General features: G+C 48.8%; 3 protein-coding genes across 5 annotated transcripts in view; 2 read left to right on the top strand and 1 right to left on the bottom strand.

The window, feature by feature from the left end:
* Positions 1 to 6,208, top strand: part of PPP1R14D (protein phosphatase 1 regulatory inhibitor subunit 14D) — a 14,341-nt gene extending 8,133 nt beyond the window's left edge. Inside the window, exons 2-4 of the mRNA XM_008072729.1 lie at positions 5,375 to 5,458; positions 5,664 to 5,696; positions 5,902 to 6,208. Coding sequence (XP_008070920.1) covers positions 5,375 to 5,458; positions 5,664 to 5,696; positions 5,902 to 5,967 — 183 coding nt within the window. The 3' untranslated portion in view covers positions 5,968 to 6,208. The remainder of the gene's footprint in view (positions 1 to 5,374; positions 5,459 to 5,663; positions 5,697 to 5,901) is intronic.
* Positions 6,209 to 7,674: 1,466 nt separating this feature from the next.
* ZFYVE19 (zinc finger FYVE-type containing 19) lies at positions 7,675 to 16,469 on the bottom strand. Of its 3 annotated transcripts, none has more exons than XM_021706279.1 (11): positions 16,159 to 16,469; positions 14,066 to 14,187; positions 13,863 to 13,916; positions 13,360 to 13,478; positions 13,114 to 13,259; positions 12,644 to 12,752; positions 9,369 to 9,578; positions 8,831 to 8,910; positions 8,403 to 8,530; positions 8,186 to 8,293; positions 7,675 to 8,107 (listed from the first exon to the last, which is right to left on the bottom strand). In XM_021706279.1, the coding sequence occupies exons 1-11, from the start codon at positions 16,420 to 16,422 to the stop codon at positions 8,029 to 8,031; spliced, it is 1,419 nt and encodes a 472-aa protein (XP_021561954.1). In that variant the 5' UTR covers positions 16,423 to 16,469; the 3' UTR covers positions 7,675 to 8,028. The 3 variants fall into 3 exon arrangements, with proteins under 3 accessions (XP_021561954.1, XP_008070917.2, XP_021561955.1); XM_008072726.2 differs by having other exon boundaries at positions 8,186 to 8,301; positions 8,432 to 8,530; XM_021706280.1 differs by lacking the exon at positions 9,369 to 9,578.
* Positions 16,470 to 16,532: 63 nt separating this feature from the next.
* The window catches only part of DNAJC17 (DnaJ heat shock protein family (Hsp40) member C17), a 36,156-nt gene continuing 34,372 nt past the window's right edge, over positions 16,533 to 18,316 (top strand). Inside the window, exon 1 of the mRNA XM_008072728.1 lies at positions 16,533 to 16,649. Within this exon, the coding sequence (XP_008070919.1) occupies positions 16,572 to 16,649 (78 nt within the window). The 5' untranslated portion in view covers positions 16,533 to 16,571. The remainder of the gene's footprint in view (positions 16,650 to 18,316) is intronic.

Genomic DNA, 18,316 nt, shown 5'->3' with positions numbered 1-18,316 from the left:
CCTGCCTGGGCAACTTGGCAAGACCTCATACCTACAATAAATCAAAAAATTAGCCGGGCATGGTAGCGCGCGCCTGTAGATCTGGCTACTCGGGAAGGCTGAGATGGAAGGATCGCCGGAGCCCAGCAGGACGAGGCTGTGGTGGCCGGGAGCCACCATTGCACTCCAGTGTGGGAGAGGGAGTGAGACTCCAACTCAAAAAAAAAAAATTGTATTTTTCTTCTCTGGATGCTCCATTTAGTCCCTTCTTTTATCTTCCATTTCTCTCCCATTACTATGTTCTTGTTTTCCTTGTCTGCTACTTCTATCATCTCTGTTTCTGGATGCCCAGGCAGGTCTCGAACCCGCGGGCTCAAGCAATCCACTCACCTCAGCCTCCCAAGGCATGGGATTACAAACTGAGGCACCGAGCCCAGCTGTTTCTGGATTTTTAAAAATTTTTTTTCATCAGAGGGAGAAATAGCAAAGTAAATTGTGGGGCAGAAGGAACTTGGTCTGCTTTTACTGAATGATTTTTCTCTTGGTTATGGATCACATTTTCCTGCTTCTTGGCATGACTAGTAATTTTTTTAAATTGGAAACTGGATGCTGTGAATTTTATGTTGAGTAACTATTTTGTTTTGTTTTTTCATTCCTTTAAAGAGTGTTTGACTTTGTTTTAGTTGGTGGTTAAGTTACTTTTGGTTCAGATTGCTCTGTCTGAGTCTGGTTTGACTTAGGGTTAGTCCAGAGTAGCCTTTAGTCTACAGAATAACTTACCCCTCTAGTAAAGCACGATCCTTTTGAGGTCTGTACATGACCAACAATAACTCCACTCTGGTTGGTTAGAACTCAATTTGTTTTCAAGTCCTGTGTAAGTTCTCATAACTGTTCAACTCTGGGTCTTCACTGCCTCGTGGTACTTGGTTGGTCTTGTGAAGTTTGACTTTGTGAATGTGTGTCTTGGTGTTCAACAAAGAGAAAGAGAATCTTATGCAGGTTTCTGGAGGTCTCTCTCTGCATAACTCCCTCCTCTCCAGAACTTTGTCCAGCAACTTCCAGCCACCTCATCCTCTCTGAACTCTGTCACAACAACTTAGGAAGACCACCTGCTTGGTATCTCTTTGCTCTATATCTGGAAGTTTCCTCCAGGAAGAAATATGGGACATATAGAATTTACTTCTTTTGTTTCCCTTTTCTCTGTGATTACACTCCTGAGTTACCTGTTATCTAATGCCTGAAAACATTTTTCATATATTTTGTCTAGTTTTCTAGTTATTTATGTTGTGAGGATAAATCTGGTTTCTGTTACTCCATCATGACCAGAAGCACAAAAATCTGACTAATTCTTGCTCAGCCTTCAGGTCTCCGATTGGAAGTCATTTCCTTTAGGAAGCCTTCCTGAACCCCAGGCTTGATTAAGTCTCCCATGAGCTCCCATAGTATCTTATCAGGGTGCTTATCACTCTATATTGCAACTGCTGTTTCATTTGTCTGTATCTGTCAGAAAACTATATATGTTTCAAGGGCAGAATCATGTCTACCTTGCTATAAGGCCCCAGTACTCATCACAATGCTTGGTGTATAGCATGCACTCAATAAATAGCCATTACATAAATGAATGCTGAGTAAGATGAGCTACAGATCAAGGAAGCAAAGGGAAAGTCGAGATCTTAAGGTGAAAGGGCTAACTTAGGCACTATTTATTTGTAAAAAGGTATGGAAGGACCAAAATTGTTAACAGTGGTTATCCATTGGCAGTAGGAGACGTGAGAGGGTATTGAGGTTTATTTTTCTTTTTGCTCTTTCTCTCTTTCTTTTCTTTTTTGTTTTTTTGGTTTTTTTTGAGTTGGAGTCTCACTCCGTCGTCCAGGCTGGAGTGCAGAAGCACACTCATGGCCACCCCAGCGTTGATCAACTGGGCTCCGGCGATCCTTCCACCTCAGCCTTCCAAGTAGCTGTAACTACAGGCGTGCACCTTGTCTCTACAATATATCAAAAAAATTAGCTGGGCATGGTAGCACGTGCCTGTAGTTCTGGCTACTTGGAAGGCTGAGGTGGAAGAATCACCTGAGCCCAGCAGGTCGAGGCAGTGGTGGCCGTGAACGTGCCACTGCACTCCAGCCTGGGAGATGGAGTGAGACTCCAACTCAAAACAACAACAACAACAACAAAACAAAAAAGGTAGGTGCTATTTGAGGAACATTTTGGATGATAGAAATGTTCCTTATGAGGGGGTGGTGGTTATATATGGCAAAGTACCTCGAAATATATGTTTCAAAAGTGCAAATTTTACTCTATGTCAATTATTCTTCAATAAAGTTGATTTTGTTAAAGAAAGAAACAGGCTGGGCTCAGTGGCTCAGCCTGTGATCCCAGCACTTTGGGAGGCCAAGTTGAGTGAATTGCCTGAGCCCGTGGGTTCAAGACCAGTCCGGGCAACTTTGTGAGACCTCGTCTCTACAATAAATTTTAAAAAAATTAACTGGGCATGATAGCATGTGCCTGTAGTTCCGTCTACTTAGAAAGCTGAGGCGGAAAGATTGCCTGAGCCCAGCAGGTTGAGGCTGAGGTGGTCATGAGTGTGCTACTGCTCTCCAGCCTGGGCAACAGAGTGAGACTAACAAAAAAAAAAAGAATCAACTATATAAACACATAGAGCTATTTCCTCATCTTTGTGACCCTTCAAAACAGAAGATATTTCCATCATATGTGGAATCTTCTTAAATTCAATAATTTAAAAAGAAACACTTTTTAAATCAGGAAGAAAAACAATGAAAGAACCCACCGACAAAAGGATAAGGTAGCAATTCTTGAAGTGTGGTCTGGTGATCCATAAGGATTTCCAAGACTCTTTCAGGGGTTCCATGATTATTTTCATAATAATACTAAGACTCTGTTGGCATTTTTTACCTCATTGACATTTGCATTGATAATGGAAAAACAATGGCAGCCCTTAGCAAGAGTCAAAACAGTGACACTAAACTGTCCTAGTAGTTGTGTTTTGTTCCTCATCATTACATCATTTTCACTTAAGAAAGTCCTTAATGAAGCAGTAAAAAATCATTTTTCTTACATTTTGAGCTCATGTCTTTTTTAAAAAATAGACTTAATTTAAATTTTTTTTTTTTGAGTTGGAGTCTCACTCTGTCACCCAGGCTGGAGTGCAGTGTCATGTTCACAGCCACCACAGCCTCGACCTGCTGGGCTTAGGTGATCCTTCTGCCTCAGGCTTCCAAGTAGGGGGAACTACAGATGCATGCCACCACACCCGGCTAGTTTTTGTGATTTATTGTAGAGACAAGGTCTCACCAAGTTGCCCAGACTGGTCTCGAACCCCTGGGTTCAGGCAATCCTCTCACCTTGGCCTCCCAGAGTGCTGGGATTACAGGCTGAGCACTGCACCAGACTAGACTTTATTTTTAAAGTAAAGTAGATTTTATTTTTATTGTAATTTAGGTTCACGGCAAAACTGAGCATACGGTACAGAGATTTCACATATACCTCCTATCCCCACACATACAAGACCTCCCCCCATCAGCATCCAGCCGCAGAGTGGTATATTTGTCATAATCAATGAACCTACACTGACACATCATTGTCACCCAAAGTCCATAGTTTACATTGGAGTTCACTCTTGGTGTTGTGTGTTCAATGGGTTTGAACAGATGTATAATGACATGTAGCCACTATTATAGTATCATTCAGAATCATTTCACTGCCCTAAAAATCCTCTGTACTCCATCTATTCATTCTTCCTCCCCTCAACCCCTGGAAACCACTGATCTTTTTACTGTCCCCATAGTTTTGCCTTTTCCAGAAGGTCACATAGGTGGAATCATACAGTATATAGCCTTTCAATCAGCTTTTTATTTTTACTTATTTATTTATTTTTAATTTTTATTTATTTATTTATTTGAGTTGGAGTCCCACTCTATCGCCCAGGCTGGGGTGCGGTAGCACACTCATTGCCACCTGCTGGGCTCTGGCGATCCTTCGCCTCAGCCTTCCAAGTAGGCAGAACTACAGGCACATGCTACCATGCCTGACTAATTTTTATTTATTTATGGTAGAGATGAGGTCTTGCCAAGTTACCCGGGCTGGTCTCGAACCCACAGTCTTAGACAATCCACTCGCCTCAGCCTTCCAAAGTGCTGGGATTACAGGCTGAGCCACTGAACCTGGCCGATTATTTATTTATTTATTTAGTTTTTGAGTTGGAGTCTCACTCTCTTGCCCAGACTGGAGTGCAGAGGCTGCTCCCAGCCACCGCAGCCTCGACCTGCTGGGCTCCGGCGATCCTTCTGCCTCAGCCTTCCGAGTAGCTGGAACTAGAGGTGCACACTACCATGCCCGGCTAATTTTTGATTTATTGTAGAGATGAGGTCTCACCAAGTTTCCCAGGCGGGTCTCGAACCCGCGGGCTCAGGCAATCCACCCACCTCAGCCTCCCAAAGCACAGGATTACAGGCTGAGCCACCGAGCCTGGCTGTATGTGGCCTTTTATAACTGTGGCCTTTTATGACATGCTTTCAAGATTAATCCATGTTGTAAGATAAATTGGTACTTTGTTCCTCTTTATTGTCAAATAATATTGTATGATTATACCACATTTTACTTATTCATTCATCAGCTGAATGGAAACTTGGGTTGTTTTCACTTTGTGGCTATCATGAATATTGCTGCTATGAACATTCATGCTCATGTTTTTGTGTGGACTTGTTTTTTTATTTTTTCCTCGAGTGAGTTGGCTCAATTGTTTTCTCTTGGGAATAGACCTAGGAGTGTGCTGTGTCAGAAGATAACTCTATTAACATTTTATGGAACTATCAAATGGTTTTCCAAATCAGCTGCACCATTTTACATTCTTACCAATGATGTATATAATTTTGGGGGGGTTGGGTTTCACTCTGTCCAAGGCTGCAGTGCAGAGGCACGATTGCGGCTCACTGCAACTTCGACCACCTGGGCTCAGGTGATCCTTCCGCCTTAGCCTTCCTAGTAGCTAGACTACAGGTGTGCAGCACCACGCCTTGCTTTTTAAATTTCTTATAGAGACAGGGTCTCGCTGTGTTGCCTAGGCTGGTCCAGAACTCCTAGGCTCAAGCAACTCTCCCACCTTGGCCTCCTAAAGTGTTAGGATTACAGGAGTGAGCCACTGAGCCTAGTCTATATCATTTTTTGACATTAAACATGGACACACTTTAAATAACTCTAGTACTGCTTCAGGTAGAATATAGGTGTTTAGTAAACGTTTGTTGAATGGGACACTGAATGTGTGTTTTGAGTTAGGTGAGGAGAAAGTCTGGACATAGGAAATTGGAGGGGGGTGAGTGGAGTCCCTGATGGCACCAGCTGGTCAAGTCCCTCTGAGCCTCATGCAATTCCCAAATAGGGTCAACCAGACACTTCGGAGCCTGAGATTGACCTGGAGGCTCTCATGGAACTATCCACAGAGGAGCAGAAGACTCAGCTGGAGGTAGGATGGGGGGGTTGAGCCCTAGGTCTGAGGGCTGCAGGCTGGAAGTTGACCCTGGAACAAAGGGAACCCAGGACCCCAGGCTTTGCCTACTTGGGCAGAGTGGAGAGAACCAATCCAGAGGGGAGAATTCTTAGGAGACTGACTGGGGGCTTGTGGGAAAGTGCTGTGGCTTGGGGCCCACTCTCTGCTCTCTCCTACCTAGGTCATTCTTCGAAATTGCTCCCGCCCCACAGAGGTAAGGGATGTTTTTCTGGTCCTGGGGTAAGAAGAGGCTCAGAGGGGCAGGCAGCTAGTGAAGTGGAGTATTTGAAGGGAAACTTTGGCCCTGGGTCCTTCTTCTTTCCCCGGCTCTGGGGATAGGGTCAGAGGGAGATTAGAGATGGCAGTGTGGTGGGTGGATACGACCTCATTCCTTGATCCCATTTCTGTTTCTCCCTCAGCCTTTTATCTCTGAGCTGCTCAGTCAACTCAAGAAACTCCGGAGACTCAGTCGGCCTCAGAAATAAGCCTGAGAGACTCTCCTCAGCAGCCTCAGCACTGCCAGGCTGCCCTGAACCTCTCCATCCTAGCTGAGAAGAAAACTCCTTGAGACACAGACACAGAGGACAAAGAGAGACATTTGTACAACCCTTGTATATGTGCAGTCACAGCTAGTTTCTGTTAGCTGGGTACTCTGGGAGCCAATCACAGCTATTGTCCAATGCTTTCCTTGGCAGCCCAGTGGATAAAACATTTATGAGTACCAGCCAAATGGAACGTGGAGTATATCTGTACTGAGGGAAAGGGGAAGGGAGAGGATGACATGATACGTGGGAAGGCTAACATCCTATGTCACTAGGCTGTATCCACACTTCATCCATCTATCCATCCACCCACCCAAACAGGCCTTGATAATTCAAACATGAAGGCCACAGCTCTGCTTCAAAGAGATGACAATCTAGCAAGACTCAGAGATCAAGTAGAGGGCATCTGGATAAGACATAGAGTATCCTGGCATGACCAACAAGAGAGGCCCCAGTGGCAAAGACTAGTTTGAATCCCAGAGGAGATATAACAGGAAGAACCTAGCTGGATCTGGGGGCATCAGAGAAGGGAAGCCTCAGGCTAAGGACTCTTTTTTTTTTTTTTTTGAGTTGGAGTTTCACTCTGTAACCCAGGCTGGAGTGCAGTGGTACACTCATAGCCACCACAGCCTTGACCTGCTGGGCTCAGGCAACCCTTCTGCCTCAGCCTTCCAAGTAGCTGGAACCTCAGGCGCGCAACACATTTGGTGAATTTTTGGATTTATTGTGGAGATGAGGTCTTGCCAAGTTGCCCAGGCTAGTCTTGAACCCCTGGACTCAGGCAATCCTTTTGCCTTGGCCTCCCAAAGTTGGGATTATGGCATGAGCCACTGCGTGAGGCAGGACTCTTTTTTTTTGAGTTGGAGTCTCACTGCTTTGCTCAGGCTGGAGTGCAGTGGCACGCTCATGGCCACCCCAGCGCCGACCTGCTGGGCTCTAGCAATCCTTCCGCCTCAGCCTTCCAAGTAGCCAGAACTACAGGTGCACACTGCTGCACCCAGCTAAATTCTTACTTGTTGTAGAAACGAGATCTCGCCAAGTTTCCCAAGCTGATCTCAAATACGCAGGCTCGGGCAATCCTGAGTTTGGGCCTCAACTTCCCAAAGTGCTGGGATTACAGGCTGAACCACCGAGCCTGGCCAGGACTCAAGTTCCTTAAGTTGTTTCCAGTCAGAGGTAGGAAGAGAACAAGCAGAGGCTCTGCAGAGGCTAAAGAGTACAGGCTGAGAGGCTAGAAGTCAGGTCAGAGGGAGTTGCTGGAAGATGGACACTGGGTCTAACTGGCAGGCAGGTTGGGACAGGAGCACTAGGAAAGGAGGTTCTTTGTAAGGCAGGAAGTGGGATCTGTACGCATTGTTCCTGCATGCATTGCTTAAGTAGTAGAGAGGATGAGAAATCCAAGATGGTGAGGTTTAATAATGAGGCTGGCTGCTCAGAGCTGGAAGCACAGTTTAGTTCAGTGAATATTTATAATTATTTCGTATGAGGCCACCAGAATGGGTGGGATGCTTCCTGTCTGGAGAAGCTTAGAGGATGGCTCAACCTTTTCCCTCATTCCACAGGACTGCATTTACAGCCCACTTTGTTCTTGCCATCTCACAGGGCCCAGGCTCGGGGTCCACAGAGTCGTAAAAATAAAGAGATGCTGGGCCCAATGAATCAACATACTTTATTAGATCCACTCAGTGCCAGAGGAGAGCCCTGTGCCCTGGAGCCAGGTAATAGGGCTCCGTTTTAAATTCAGTCTTGTCTTTCCCCATCATGCCTCTCACTTCCAGTCTGGGCTTCTAGGAGGAGGGCCCCTGCTTCTCCTTCCCTCTGCCTCCTCCAGTCATTGCCTCAAATGGAAACTCTTTCCTCCTTCTGCAGAAACCAAGTCTCAGGAAGGGGTGTATCCATCATCAGTATAGCCAGACATGCTCTCCTACAGGACACCCTGAGGCTGGGCCCAGAAGTAGGTGCCCCAGCCTGTAGGACTGCCTTCTCAGGAGGACCAGGGTCTCCTCAATGCTCTTGACTTGTATGTGGGGGGCGATAGGCAGATGTCTGGTGCTCTTTAAGCTCAAAGGCATCATGGCCTTCCCTGTAGAACAAAGGGATGCAGGTCAGAGATGCCAGGCAACCCTCAAACTCTCCCACAGAACATTCTACTTGTACCCACCGGAAGCAGCGGGCACAGAAGAGGTCTCCATCACAGCCAGCACAGCGCAGGGTGGCATCCTCATTGCAGATGCAGCACCAGGGAAGCTCCTCTTCCTCAGCCTCAGGCCTAGGGGCCTTTAGGGACCAGAGAGAAATGGAAGAAGCAAGGTATCTGATGGGGTGTGGGAGGCTGCTATGGAACAGTCAGCCAGGCAGGCAGCAAGGCTGTGGACAACCTGGGGTCTGTATTTGGGGCTTTTCTTACCTCAGGCTCTGCCCTGCAGGGTTGGGCCTGGTGTCGGGAAGCTGGCTCTGCAGGGATGTTAAAGCCACTTGCCTCATCCAGGGCAGCTTCTTCAGTGAGCTGTGGACAGGGCGAAGAGGTACCACTCCCTGCTCCAGAACCCCCTCTCCCAGCATTTCTGAGTTCCTGGCCTTAGTGTCTCAACTCATCTTCCTTTACCTGTAGCCTATGGTTCCCATCTCAAGGGACAAGGCACAGGTCTGGATCACAGGGACAGGAGGGCCTCAATGAGAACAGGACTGCAGAGTGAATGCCCATTCAGCCCCAGGGACGAGTCAGGGTGAACGGGGCCAGGTGGGAGGCAGGACCATAAGGCAGAGACAGGATAAGGAGTGGTCAGGTGGGTAAGTGAGGGCTCACCTGCTGCAGGACTCTCTGGATGGCTATCTCCTCGTCCTCGTCATCATCGCTGTCTGGGAGGTGATAGTCCTGGAGCGTCACTTGAAGAGGAAGAGACAGAAACAGCAGAGGGAGGGTGGAGTGAGGGTGAGAGATTTCACCTGAGTGGCTGTCCTTTTGCTTCCCAGAACTGATTTGGTTCCCAGGGGTACTTGTTTCAGAGCTGAGAAGTCTCTTCAGCCACTCAGATGAGACCTTGGCCCTCCCTGCTCCAGCCTTGCAGGGCTGGGCTATCACTGAAGCAGCCCTGGGGGATGGGGACCAAGAATAGAAGCCTCAGCACCTGGACTGACTAAAGGTCCCCTTGGCTCCTGATGTCTGCCATTGATTTCTCATCTACTGCTTTGCCCAGAACCTTCCTTGTGGCTCTGGGCAAGGCTCAACAGATCTCTGGTCACTGAAACCCCCAGTAACTGACTCAGCCTTGGCAGGAAGAGCCTGGGGGCGGGAGAAGCCTTGATCGCTGGACATGAGTGAGTAGCTACTCCCTAGCCTTTACCTCTCTCTGGGTCCTGTCCCCGCAGCACAGCCAGTCGCTTGGCAACGGCCAGGATCTGCTCCTGCCTCGTGTTCTCTTCCCGCAGCTGGACTGCAGCCTCAGCCAGCAGTCTGCTTTTCTCCTCCTCCAGGGACCAGCTAGCCTGCCTCTTGGAATTGGTGCTCTGGCTCCCTGAGCCACCCTGGTTGAGGTCATTCTGGAGAGAGGCAGCTGGAAGGAGTAATGCAGTCAGGGAGACAGAGACATTCTAATCCTCAGAAGCCACTGAGGCTATTTCTCAACACCTTTTTCTAACCACAGATCATTAGCTCTTTGCTTAGCACTAGCACTTATGGCTTACATTACAAACAAAATCCATATTGCCTCCATTTTTCTAAATGTAAAAAACTAGTAATGTCAGTCATATCTTTTTCTTTTTCTGAGTTGGAGTCTCACTCTGTTGCCCGGGCTGGAGTGCAGTGATACGCTCAGGGCCACCACAACCTCAACCTGCTGAGCTCAGGCAATTCTTCCACCTCAGCCTTCCAAGTAGCTGGAACTACAGGAGTGCACTTACCATGCCTGGCTTATTTATTTATTTTATTTATTGTAAAGACAAGGTCTCACCAAGTTGCCCAGGCTGGTCTTGAACCCTTGGACTCAGGCAATCCTCTTGCCTTGATCTCTCAAAGTGCTGAGATTACAGGTTTGAGCCACTGCGCTCAGCCAGTCATGTCTTTTTCAATCACATCCATCCTCATCCACCTGATATTTTAATATACTGCCCTTAGGGTGGGTGTCCCATGGTTTGAGGATCACTGTACCGAAGGATCAGGATATGAGGAGAGCAAGGTTCAGCCAGTCTCTTTGCCTTTCAGAGCTGGAATTAGCACCTCCTGGGAATAGCACAGAGAGGGTATGAAGCAAGCTGAGGTCCTGTGTATCACTGGGCAGGAAGAATTTTACCAGAGTGGGTGTGGCTCTGACAAGGTCACCTTCAGTTCAGAGTGTCAGAGCAAGAGGTTTAAAATCACAGCTTTGGGCTGGGTGTGGTGGCTCACGTTTGTAATCCCAGCACTTCTGGAGAGGGAGACTGGAGACTGTTTGAGCACAGGAGTTTAAGACCAGCCTAGGCAACAGAGTGAGACAGCGTGTCTACAAAAAAAATAAAAGAATCTATCTGGGCATGGTGGCGTACACCTGTAGTCCCAGCTCTACTTGGGAGGCTGAGGTGGAAGAATCGCCTAAGCCCAGGAGTTTGAGGCTGCAGTGAGGTGTGATCATGCTACTGCACTCCATCCTGGGCAACTGAGTAAGATCCAGACTCAAAAAATAAATAAGTAAATAATCAAATTACAGCTTTACTTTGAGAGGCTGAGGTGAGTGGATTGCCTGAGCCCGCAGGTTCGAGACCCGCCTGGGCAGTGAGACCTCATCTCTACTATAAATCAAAAAATCAGCCGGGCATGGTAGCACATGCCTGTAATTCTGGCTACTCGGAAGGCTGAGGCGGAAGGATCGCCGGAGCCCAGCAGGCGAGGTGGTGACCGGAAGCGGCCACTGCACTCCAGTATGGGCGACCGAGTGAGACTCCAACTCAAAAAAAAAAAAAAAATTACAGCTTTAAAAACATCAATCAAATCAAATCACAGCTTTAGGTTTAAGTCCCAGCTTTGCCACTTAATAGCTGTGTGACTGGTCAAGTTCCTTAAGCTCACTAAGTCCCAGTTTCCTCATTTATAAGTAAGAACAACAGTATACACTTTATACGATTGTTGAGGATATTCAATGAGATTGTGCCTCTAGAGTTTCTCATTCTTAGTTCTGCTGGCATTTTGCACTGGATAATTCTTTGTTGTAGGGGGCTGCCCTGTGCATTACAGGATGTTTAGTAGCATCTCTGACTTCTATCCCCTAGATGCTAGTAGTACCCCGAGTACAACTAAAGTGTCTTCAGACATTGCCAGAAGTGTGTGGTCCAGGGGACAAAAATCATCCCTTGTTGAAAAATATTTCTCTGGCCGGGCACAGTGGCTCACACCTATAATCCCAGCACTTTGGGAGGCTGAGGTGAGAGGACTGCCTGAGCCCATGGGCTTTAGACTAGCCTGGGCAACTTGGCAAGACCTCATCTCTACAATAAATCAAAAAATTAGCTGGGCGTGGTGGCACATGCCGTAGTTCTAGCTACTTGGAAGACTGAGGCAGAAGGATCACCTGAGCCTAGCAGTTGGAGGCTGTGGTGGCTGTGAGCATGCCACTGCACTCCAGCCTAGGCAACAGAGTGAGACTCCAAAAGAAAAAAAAAAAAAAAGAAAACCAGTGCTCTGAAGCCTTCTAATAGAATTTTCTATGATAACAGAAACATTCCATATCATGTTCTGTATCCATGCTGTCCAAAGCCATGAGCCCATGTGGCTACTGAGCACTTGAAATGTGACTGGCATCAATAAAAATTTATTTTTTTTTTGAGAAAGCAGGATTTATTGAGAAGACAGAAAAGCTCCCACAGTGGGAGGGGGCCCAAGGGGGTTGCCCAGCAATTTAATTTTAATTAAATTGAAATAGCTTTGGCCAGACTCGGTGGCTCAGTCTGTAATCCCGTGCTTTGGGAGGCCAAGGTGAGTGAATTGCCTAAGCCTGTGGGTTCGAGACCCACCTGGGTGACTTGGTGAGACCTCATCTCTACAATAAATTAAAAAAAAAAAATTAGCCAGGCGTGGTAGCGCGCACCTGTAGTTCCAGCTACTTGGAAGGCTGAGGTGGAAGGACTGCCGGAGCCCAGCAGGTCGAGGCTGCGGTGGTTGGGTGACAGAGTGAGACTCCGACTCAAAAAAAGAAAAAGAAAAAAAAAGAAATAGCTTCTTCTTCTTCCTTACCACTGTCGTCATCATCGTCACAGAGAATGTTCACTGAGCCCTTACTATGAACCAGGCATAGTCCCAAGCACTCATTGAATTATCTCATTTATTCCTCATGACTTCCTCATGAGGTAGTTTGACCACACATACCTCCACTTTACAGATAACGAAAGTAAGACTTAGATCAAGTAACCTGCAGGGTGACACAGCTAATATGTGGTAGAACTGAGAATCATGGTCTAATTCTAAAGCCCACACACTTATGCACTAGGCTTACAATGACTCCCTTTGGAATAAGCGCTCTATCAATGGTAACTCTTCTAATGTTGATCACTCTCTGATTTATACTCATCTCCCAGAGAGTGGACAGCAGAACCTCTCCCATCTGGAGAAAGAGGCGGGGAAGGTCCCCAGGGGAGGCAGGGGAGAGGTTACCTGGGCTTCTTTGTTTCCAGCTTTCATCAATAGCCACCTCGGCTGTCAGCTGTGTTAGCAGATCCTGTGTCTGCTGGGCCTGGGTCCTGGTGTCTGGTGTCTGATATGCCTGCCCAAAGGAGAAAACCACAATGGGGAGCAGGGATAGCTCAGAAGCAGGCTAGGTCAGGGGTAGATGCTGAGGAGTTTTCAACGCCCAGGGAAAGGGGACATATTCAGGGCCCACATAATCAAGTAGGTCTGGCAGTCCCCAAAAGGACTGAGGGCCCATTCTTTCTCACCCTACCCAATCCTACTGCTTATCCCTGGTTCCTTGGCCTGGCAGCAGGCCTGAGGATCAGGAGAAAGGGGTGGGAGGCTTTGCCAACTCTTGCAAAGTATATAGAGTACAAAGTACGAAGTACATCGATCTTGGCTTCTGCCAGGTCCTGGCCCTGGGACCCCCTTCCCTCCTAAGTCATTGCACTCACCGGCTGGGGGGTCTGAGAAGGCAGAACTCTGCCCTGCAAGGCGGCAAGCCGTACCTCCATCTCCTGGGTGGAAGGGATGGAACCCTGGGGTTCATCCTTTAGTGCAGCCAGCCGTGTCTCTATCTCTGCCTGTGAGGGCATTAACTCTGCAATTGGCATTGGGGGAGCTCTGTAAGGGTCAGAGGACTCTCAGTCCCAGAAGCCCTGGACTGTGTCTTTTAGGCCTCCGTGATTGCCCCCACTCACTAGGCATGCTCTCCTGGCGGAGTCGTGCTAGGCGCTCAGCGATGATCTGATCTTGCTGGGTCAGTCCCTGGCTCAGGGGAGTATTGGGCTTCTGTCTGGCTTCCAAAGCTGCCACACGCCTGGCAGGATATGAGATAGAGGCTCTTGAAGAAGGCAGAGGGGAGGAGTGAAGGCACCCACTCACTGTTTCCCATTCAGATCATTTCTAGGCACCTTGGGAGGCTTCCAATGGGCGATCTTCTGTGCCCTCGCTCATGTCACCCTTCAGGCCAACCCAGCTGACCAGTCAGAGAGTCTGGCTGAGAGAGCAAGTTCTACCAAGTGTCTTTTCTGGGGAGGGACTGATGAGCTGCTTGATGAGTCCAAGATGGCAGTCAGGAACCTGACAGGTGGGTATTCTCCCGACTCTGTGGCTCATCTGATCCACAGGCTAGGAGGAGAGTCCTACCTTATGGTCCCCTTGTCCTTTCCCATACCCATGTCTTTTACTCAGCAGCACTTACTTCTTATAGTTCTGGGGTGGTGACCACCTGGAGGCATTTGCAGGAGCAGACCCTCTACAGAGAAGAAATCTAGTGTCAGAAGTCCGGCCATTCTGGCCAGTCAGTGTCCCCCACCCCGGACACTTCCTAGGCTGATTCTAGCCACACTGGTCAGACACCCACTGCCATGCTCAGCTGAACTTTCACCCAAACCCACCTCTCACCTGATCAGGACCTCGTGGCATTGCTTGCAGACTTTCTGTTGGGTGTTCCCAGTCCGAGGCACTACTGCACTGAAGTTAAGGCAGCCGGAACAGAAGGCCCGGCCACAATTCTTACAGCCGTACTATAAGAAACATGAAGCAGGGGGATCCACCTCTCACCCACCCCTGCGGGCTGCTCCCAGGGACTCTCCAAGCACACACAGAGAAAAGGCATTGAAGTTGTGACCAGCTGCTGGGAGGAGGAAGAGGAATGAGGCCCCTAAGGCCTAAGGAGAGATAGAGTGGAAGGTAAAGCAATTACTTGGCTTCCAGTCCCTTATTTATTGTTCTTTCTTTTTTTTTCTTTTTGAGACAGAGTCTGGCTCTGTCACTCAGGCTGGAGTGTGATGGTACAATTATAGCTCACTGCAGCTTCAATTTCCCTAGGCTCAAGCAATCTTCCCACCTCAGCCTTCTGAGTAGCTAGGATTACATGCATGCGCTACCACACCTGGCTAATTTTTTCATTTTTTACAGAGGTGGGGGTCTCACTAGGTTGCCCAGGCTGGTCTCAAACTCCTGGCTTCAAGTGATCTTCCCATCTTGGCCTTCCAAAGTGTTAGGATTACAGGTGTGAGCCACCACGCCCAGTCTCACCTTTTCTTTTTTTTTTTAAAGAATCAGTGGGTACTTGTGAAGATTTGTTACATACGTATATTGTGTGATGGCGAGGTTTAGGCTTCTGATGAGCACCCCCCAATCTCTTATCTAAATAAAATTCTATGCAAAATTCCTATGCTTTCTAGTCTGTCTTCAATTCCCTGCACCTGCACAAGAGTGTGGAAGACAGATAGACACCCCTTGCTTCAGTTCACTGAATCTTCAACAAAGAAGAATCAGAGTGCAGAGCCCATGCCTTCTCTATTCTAGAGGCTTGGCTCAAGTTGGGATGATAACAATAGCCTCCATTTACTTGGCACTTACTGTGTGCCAGGCACTAAACTCAGTACTTAACATTCATCATCTGATTTAATTCCCACAACTTACACACATTATTATTATTATTTAATAATAATGAGTGAGTTGGATTCTCACTCTGTCGCCCAGGCTGGAGTGCACTGGCATGCTCACGGCCACCGCAGCCTCAGCCTGCTGGGCTCAGGTGATTCTTCCACCTCAGCCTTCCGAGTAGCTGGAACTACAGGCAAGCACCGCCATGCCTGGCTATTTTTTTTTTTTTTAATTGTAGAGATGAGGTCTCACCAAGTTGTCCAGACTGGTCTTGAACCGGTGGGCTCAGGCAATCCTCTCACCTCGGCCTTCCAAAGTGTCGAGATTATAGGCGTGAGCCACTGTGCCCGGCCATTACAAACATTATTTTACCTAATCCTTATGCCTATCATTATGATCCCTATTTAGAAGGAGCCAGAGAATTTTATAACTTGCCCAAACCAAGGTAACAGTGTCAATAAGATAGCGGAGGTCAAATATGAATGCTGACTCCAAAATTCAGGTGGTTAAGTGCTACATGATCCTGACTCCCTACGTGCCATTAACTCATCATCTCCTGGTCAGTTGTCCTGGCTATAATTGAGAAGGGGGAGCCTGTAGTTTACCAAGGAACTTGGCAGATATGTGCTGAGGACAAGAGAGTCTTTGCCATGGAGCCCTGGGGGCAGAGGAAATGTGGTAATCTAACTCAAGAGACCTGGGGAAGGCAGTTTGCAGGATGCAGAAGGCTTCAGAGCAAAGAGAGTAATGGGCTCGATGTGATGTACACCAAACTGCGGAGGAGCAGGGTGGAGAGAAGGAAACAGCCAGAGGCTACACTTAGCCAACAGAAAAGCGTAGCTTTCCAAGAACGACGACGGCGCGCTTTACAGTTTATAAGGAACTCTCACCTCCACCACCTCTGCAGACCCTGACATCGGCCCCGAAAGCAAGGGAGTGTTAGATCCATTTTGCAGAAATGGAAACCGAGGCTCAATGACTTCATCAAAACCACACAGCTGGAAAGAGGCCGTAAGACCAAGTCTTGGCACCGCAAGTCCCGCGCTTTTCCCTCTACTCCGCGTCCTCCCCGGCCCTCTAGCCCGCGGGGGGAGAAGACTCGCCTCTTTCTTGAAGAGGGTGAACTTGACAGCGCAGCCGTAGCACCGGCTCTCCATCGCGGCTCCCAGTGCGGCAGGGTCGGCAGAGGTGAGATCACGCCGGCCAGGTCCAGGACTAGTGGGACCCTCACCCAACCCCGCCCTGACCCACACGCCCACTCGCGCGGTCAGGCTGCGCGACCTACGGGCGGAATCCGAAAGCGTGGCCCGCCCCCGGTCCGAGAGCTGCGGCGGCGGAAGCGGGGGCTGCTGGGAGTCGTAGTTCATTCACGACCGCCCGTCTCCCTCAGAGTCGGTCAAACCCGGCCTAGCGCACGACAGTTCCCAGGGGGCTAAAGCGCCCCTCGGAGCCGGCAGTTCCCACGTACGCGCAGACACTTGGGAGTTGTAGTACAGATCCAGTCAGGGCTGGAACCATGGCGGTGACCAAGGAGCTCTTACAGATGGACCTGTACGCCCTGCTAGGTATTGAGGAGGAAGCGGCGGACAAAGAGGTAAGAACGGTGGCGAGGAAGGCTGATCCCGAGAGGCCTGGCCGCCCTTCCTGTCCTGGCGCCCAGCCCGCGGCTGGCATCCGCTCTTCAGGTTCGGTCGGGCCCTGGGCGGGGAGCGAGGGTCGGCCCCATGGCCTCAGCAGGCGGGCCCCCAGACATTTCCTGGACGGTCTGAGGGCCTCACGAGGAAGCGGGGCACAAAAGGCTCGTCGTCTGGCGGAGGCCGCAGGAGGATCCTGTGAAGAAACGCTAGCCTCTTCTGCGCCTGCGCAGTCTTAGACTCGGGTTCCCCTGGTCTTGACTGTGGCGAGGGGCGCATGGGCTCAGCCTCTCCAGCAGGCTGATTTAACGCCCCACTTCGAGCCCAGGGTGGAAGAAAGGTCAGATCTCAAGGCACATCAACTCCCTCTTCATGCTTACTATGTGCTGGACACTATTCTAGGTGCTCTACTTTTGTAAATTGTTAAATTAGTACTTTATTAATAGAAACTATTTGGGACGTTTCACATCCGATCCTGCCAGTGGGAAATCTGGAGTTTGGAACTCTGAAGTTGAGAACTCCTGAGGAAGGCAATTGGGAGCCATTGATGTATGTGTTAATTAGAGAAGTGACATACTCGGGTTTTAGTGTTTTTTTATTATTTTGAGTTGGAGTCTTACTCTGTTGCCTAGGGTGGAGTGCAGTGGCAAGCTCCTGGCTACCGTAGCCTCCACCTGCTGAACTCAGGCGATCCTTCCACCTCAACCTTCCAAGTAGCCGGAACTACAGGCGCGTGCTACAACGCCTGGCTAATTTTTAAAATTTATTTGTTGTCGAGACGAGGTCTCACCATGTTGCCCAGGCTGATCTCGAACCCCGGGGACTCAGACAATCCTCTCACCTCGGCCTCCCAAAGTGCTGGGATTATAGGCTTGAGCCACCGCACCCAGCCTACATACTCGAATTTTAAAGAAAATATTCCATCCACATCACTGTGCAGAATGGACATGGGTAGGGGTATGGAGGAGCTACCGCTTGGCGGTCACTTGGGACTGGTGTCTAGACAGAAGTCTGAATGGGCAGTGGTGGCTGAAATCCAGTTCTCACTCAGGTGAGATAAGGGATATGTGTGAAGGCCTTATAGGGTAATGGGTACTGTTCCTGCCTGTTAGTAGGGAAGGCGAGATTCACGCAAAACTATAATACTAGGAAGACATGGTAAGTTCCTGAAGAGGGACACAAACAGAGTGTTGTGAATGTTTAGGGTAGGCTGAAAAAAGGGGTAGAGGAAATAGAAAAAGCATTTGAGGCCTTGAAGAATGGACAGAGTTTGGACATGTAGATATGGAAGAAGGACATTTTGAGAAAGGCAAGTATATAGTCCAATTTATCTGGAGTTAAGGTAAGAATAAAAAGTAAAGGAAAGCTGGGCTTGGTGGCTCAGCCTGTAATCCCTTGCTTGGGGAGGCTGAGGTGAGTGGATTGCCTGAGCCCGTGGGTTCGAGACCCGCCTGGGCAACTTGGTGAGACCTCATCTCTACAATAAATCAAAAATTAGCTGGGCGTGGTAGCACGCGCCTGTAGTTCCAGCTACTTGGAAGGCTGAGGCGGAAGGATCGCCGGAGCCCAGCAGGTCGAGGCTGCGGTGGCTGGGAGCCGCCACTGCACTCCAGTCTGGGTGACAGAG

The sequence above is a fragment of the Carlito syrichta genome, unplaced genomic scaffold (genome assembly GCF_000164805.1).
Source record: "Carlito syrichta isolate Samal-C Ts95f unplaced genomic scaffold, Tarsius_syrichta-2.0.1 Scaffold315401, whole genome shotgun sequence".
NCBI lineage: Eukaryota > Metazoa > Chordata > Mammalia > Primates > Tarsiidae > Carlito > Carlito syrichta.
The sequence above is the reverse complement of the archived record's forward strand: the minus strand, read 5'-3'. Positions and strand labels throughout refer to the sequence as shown.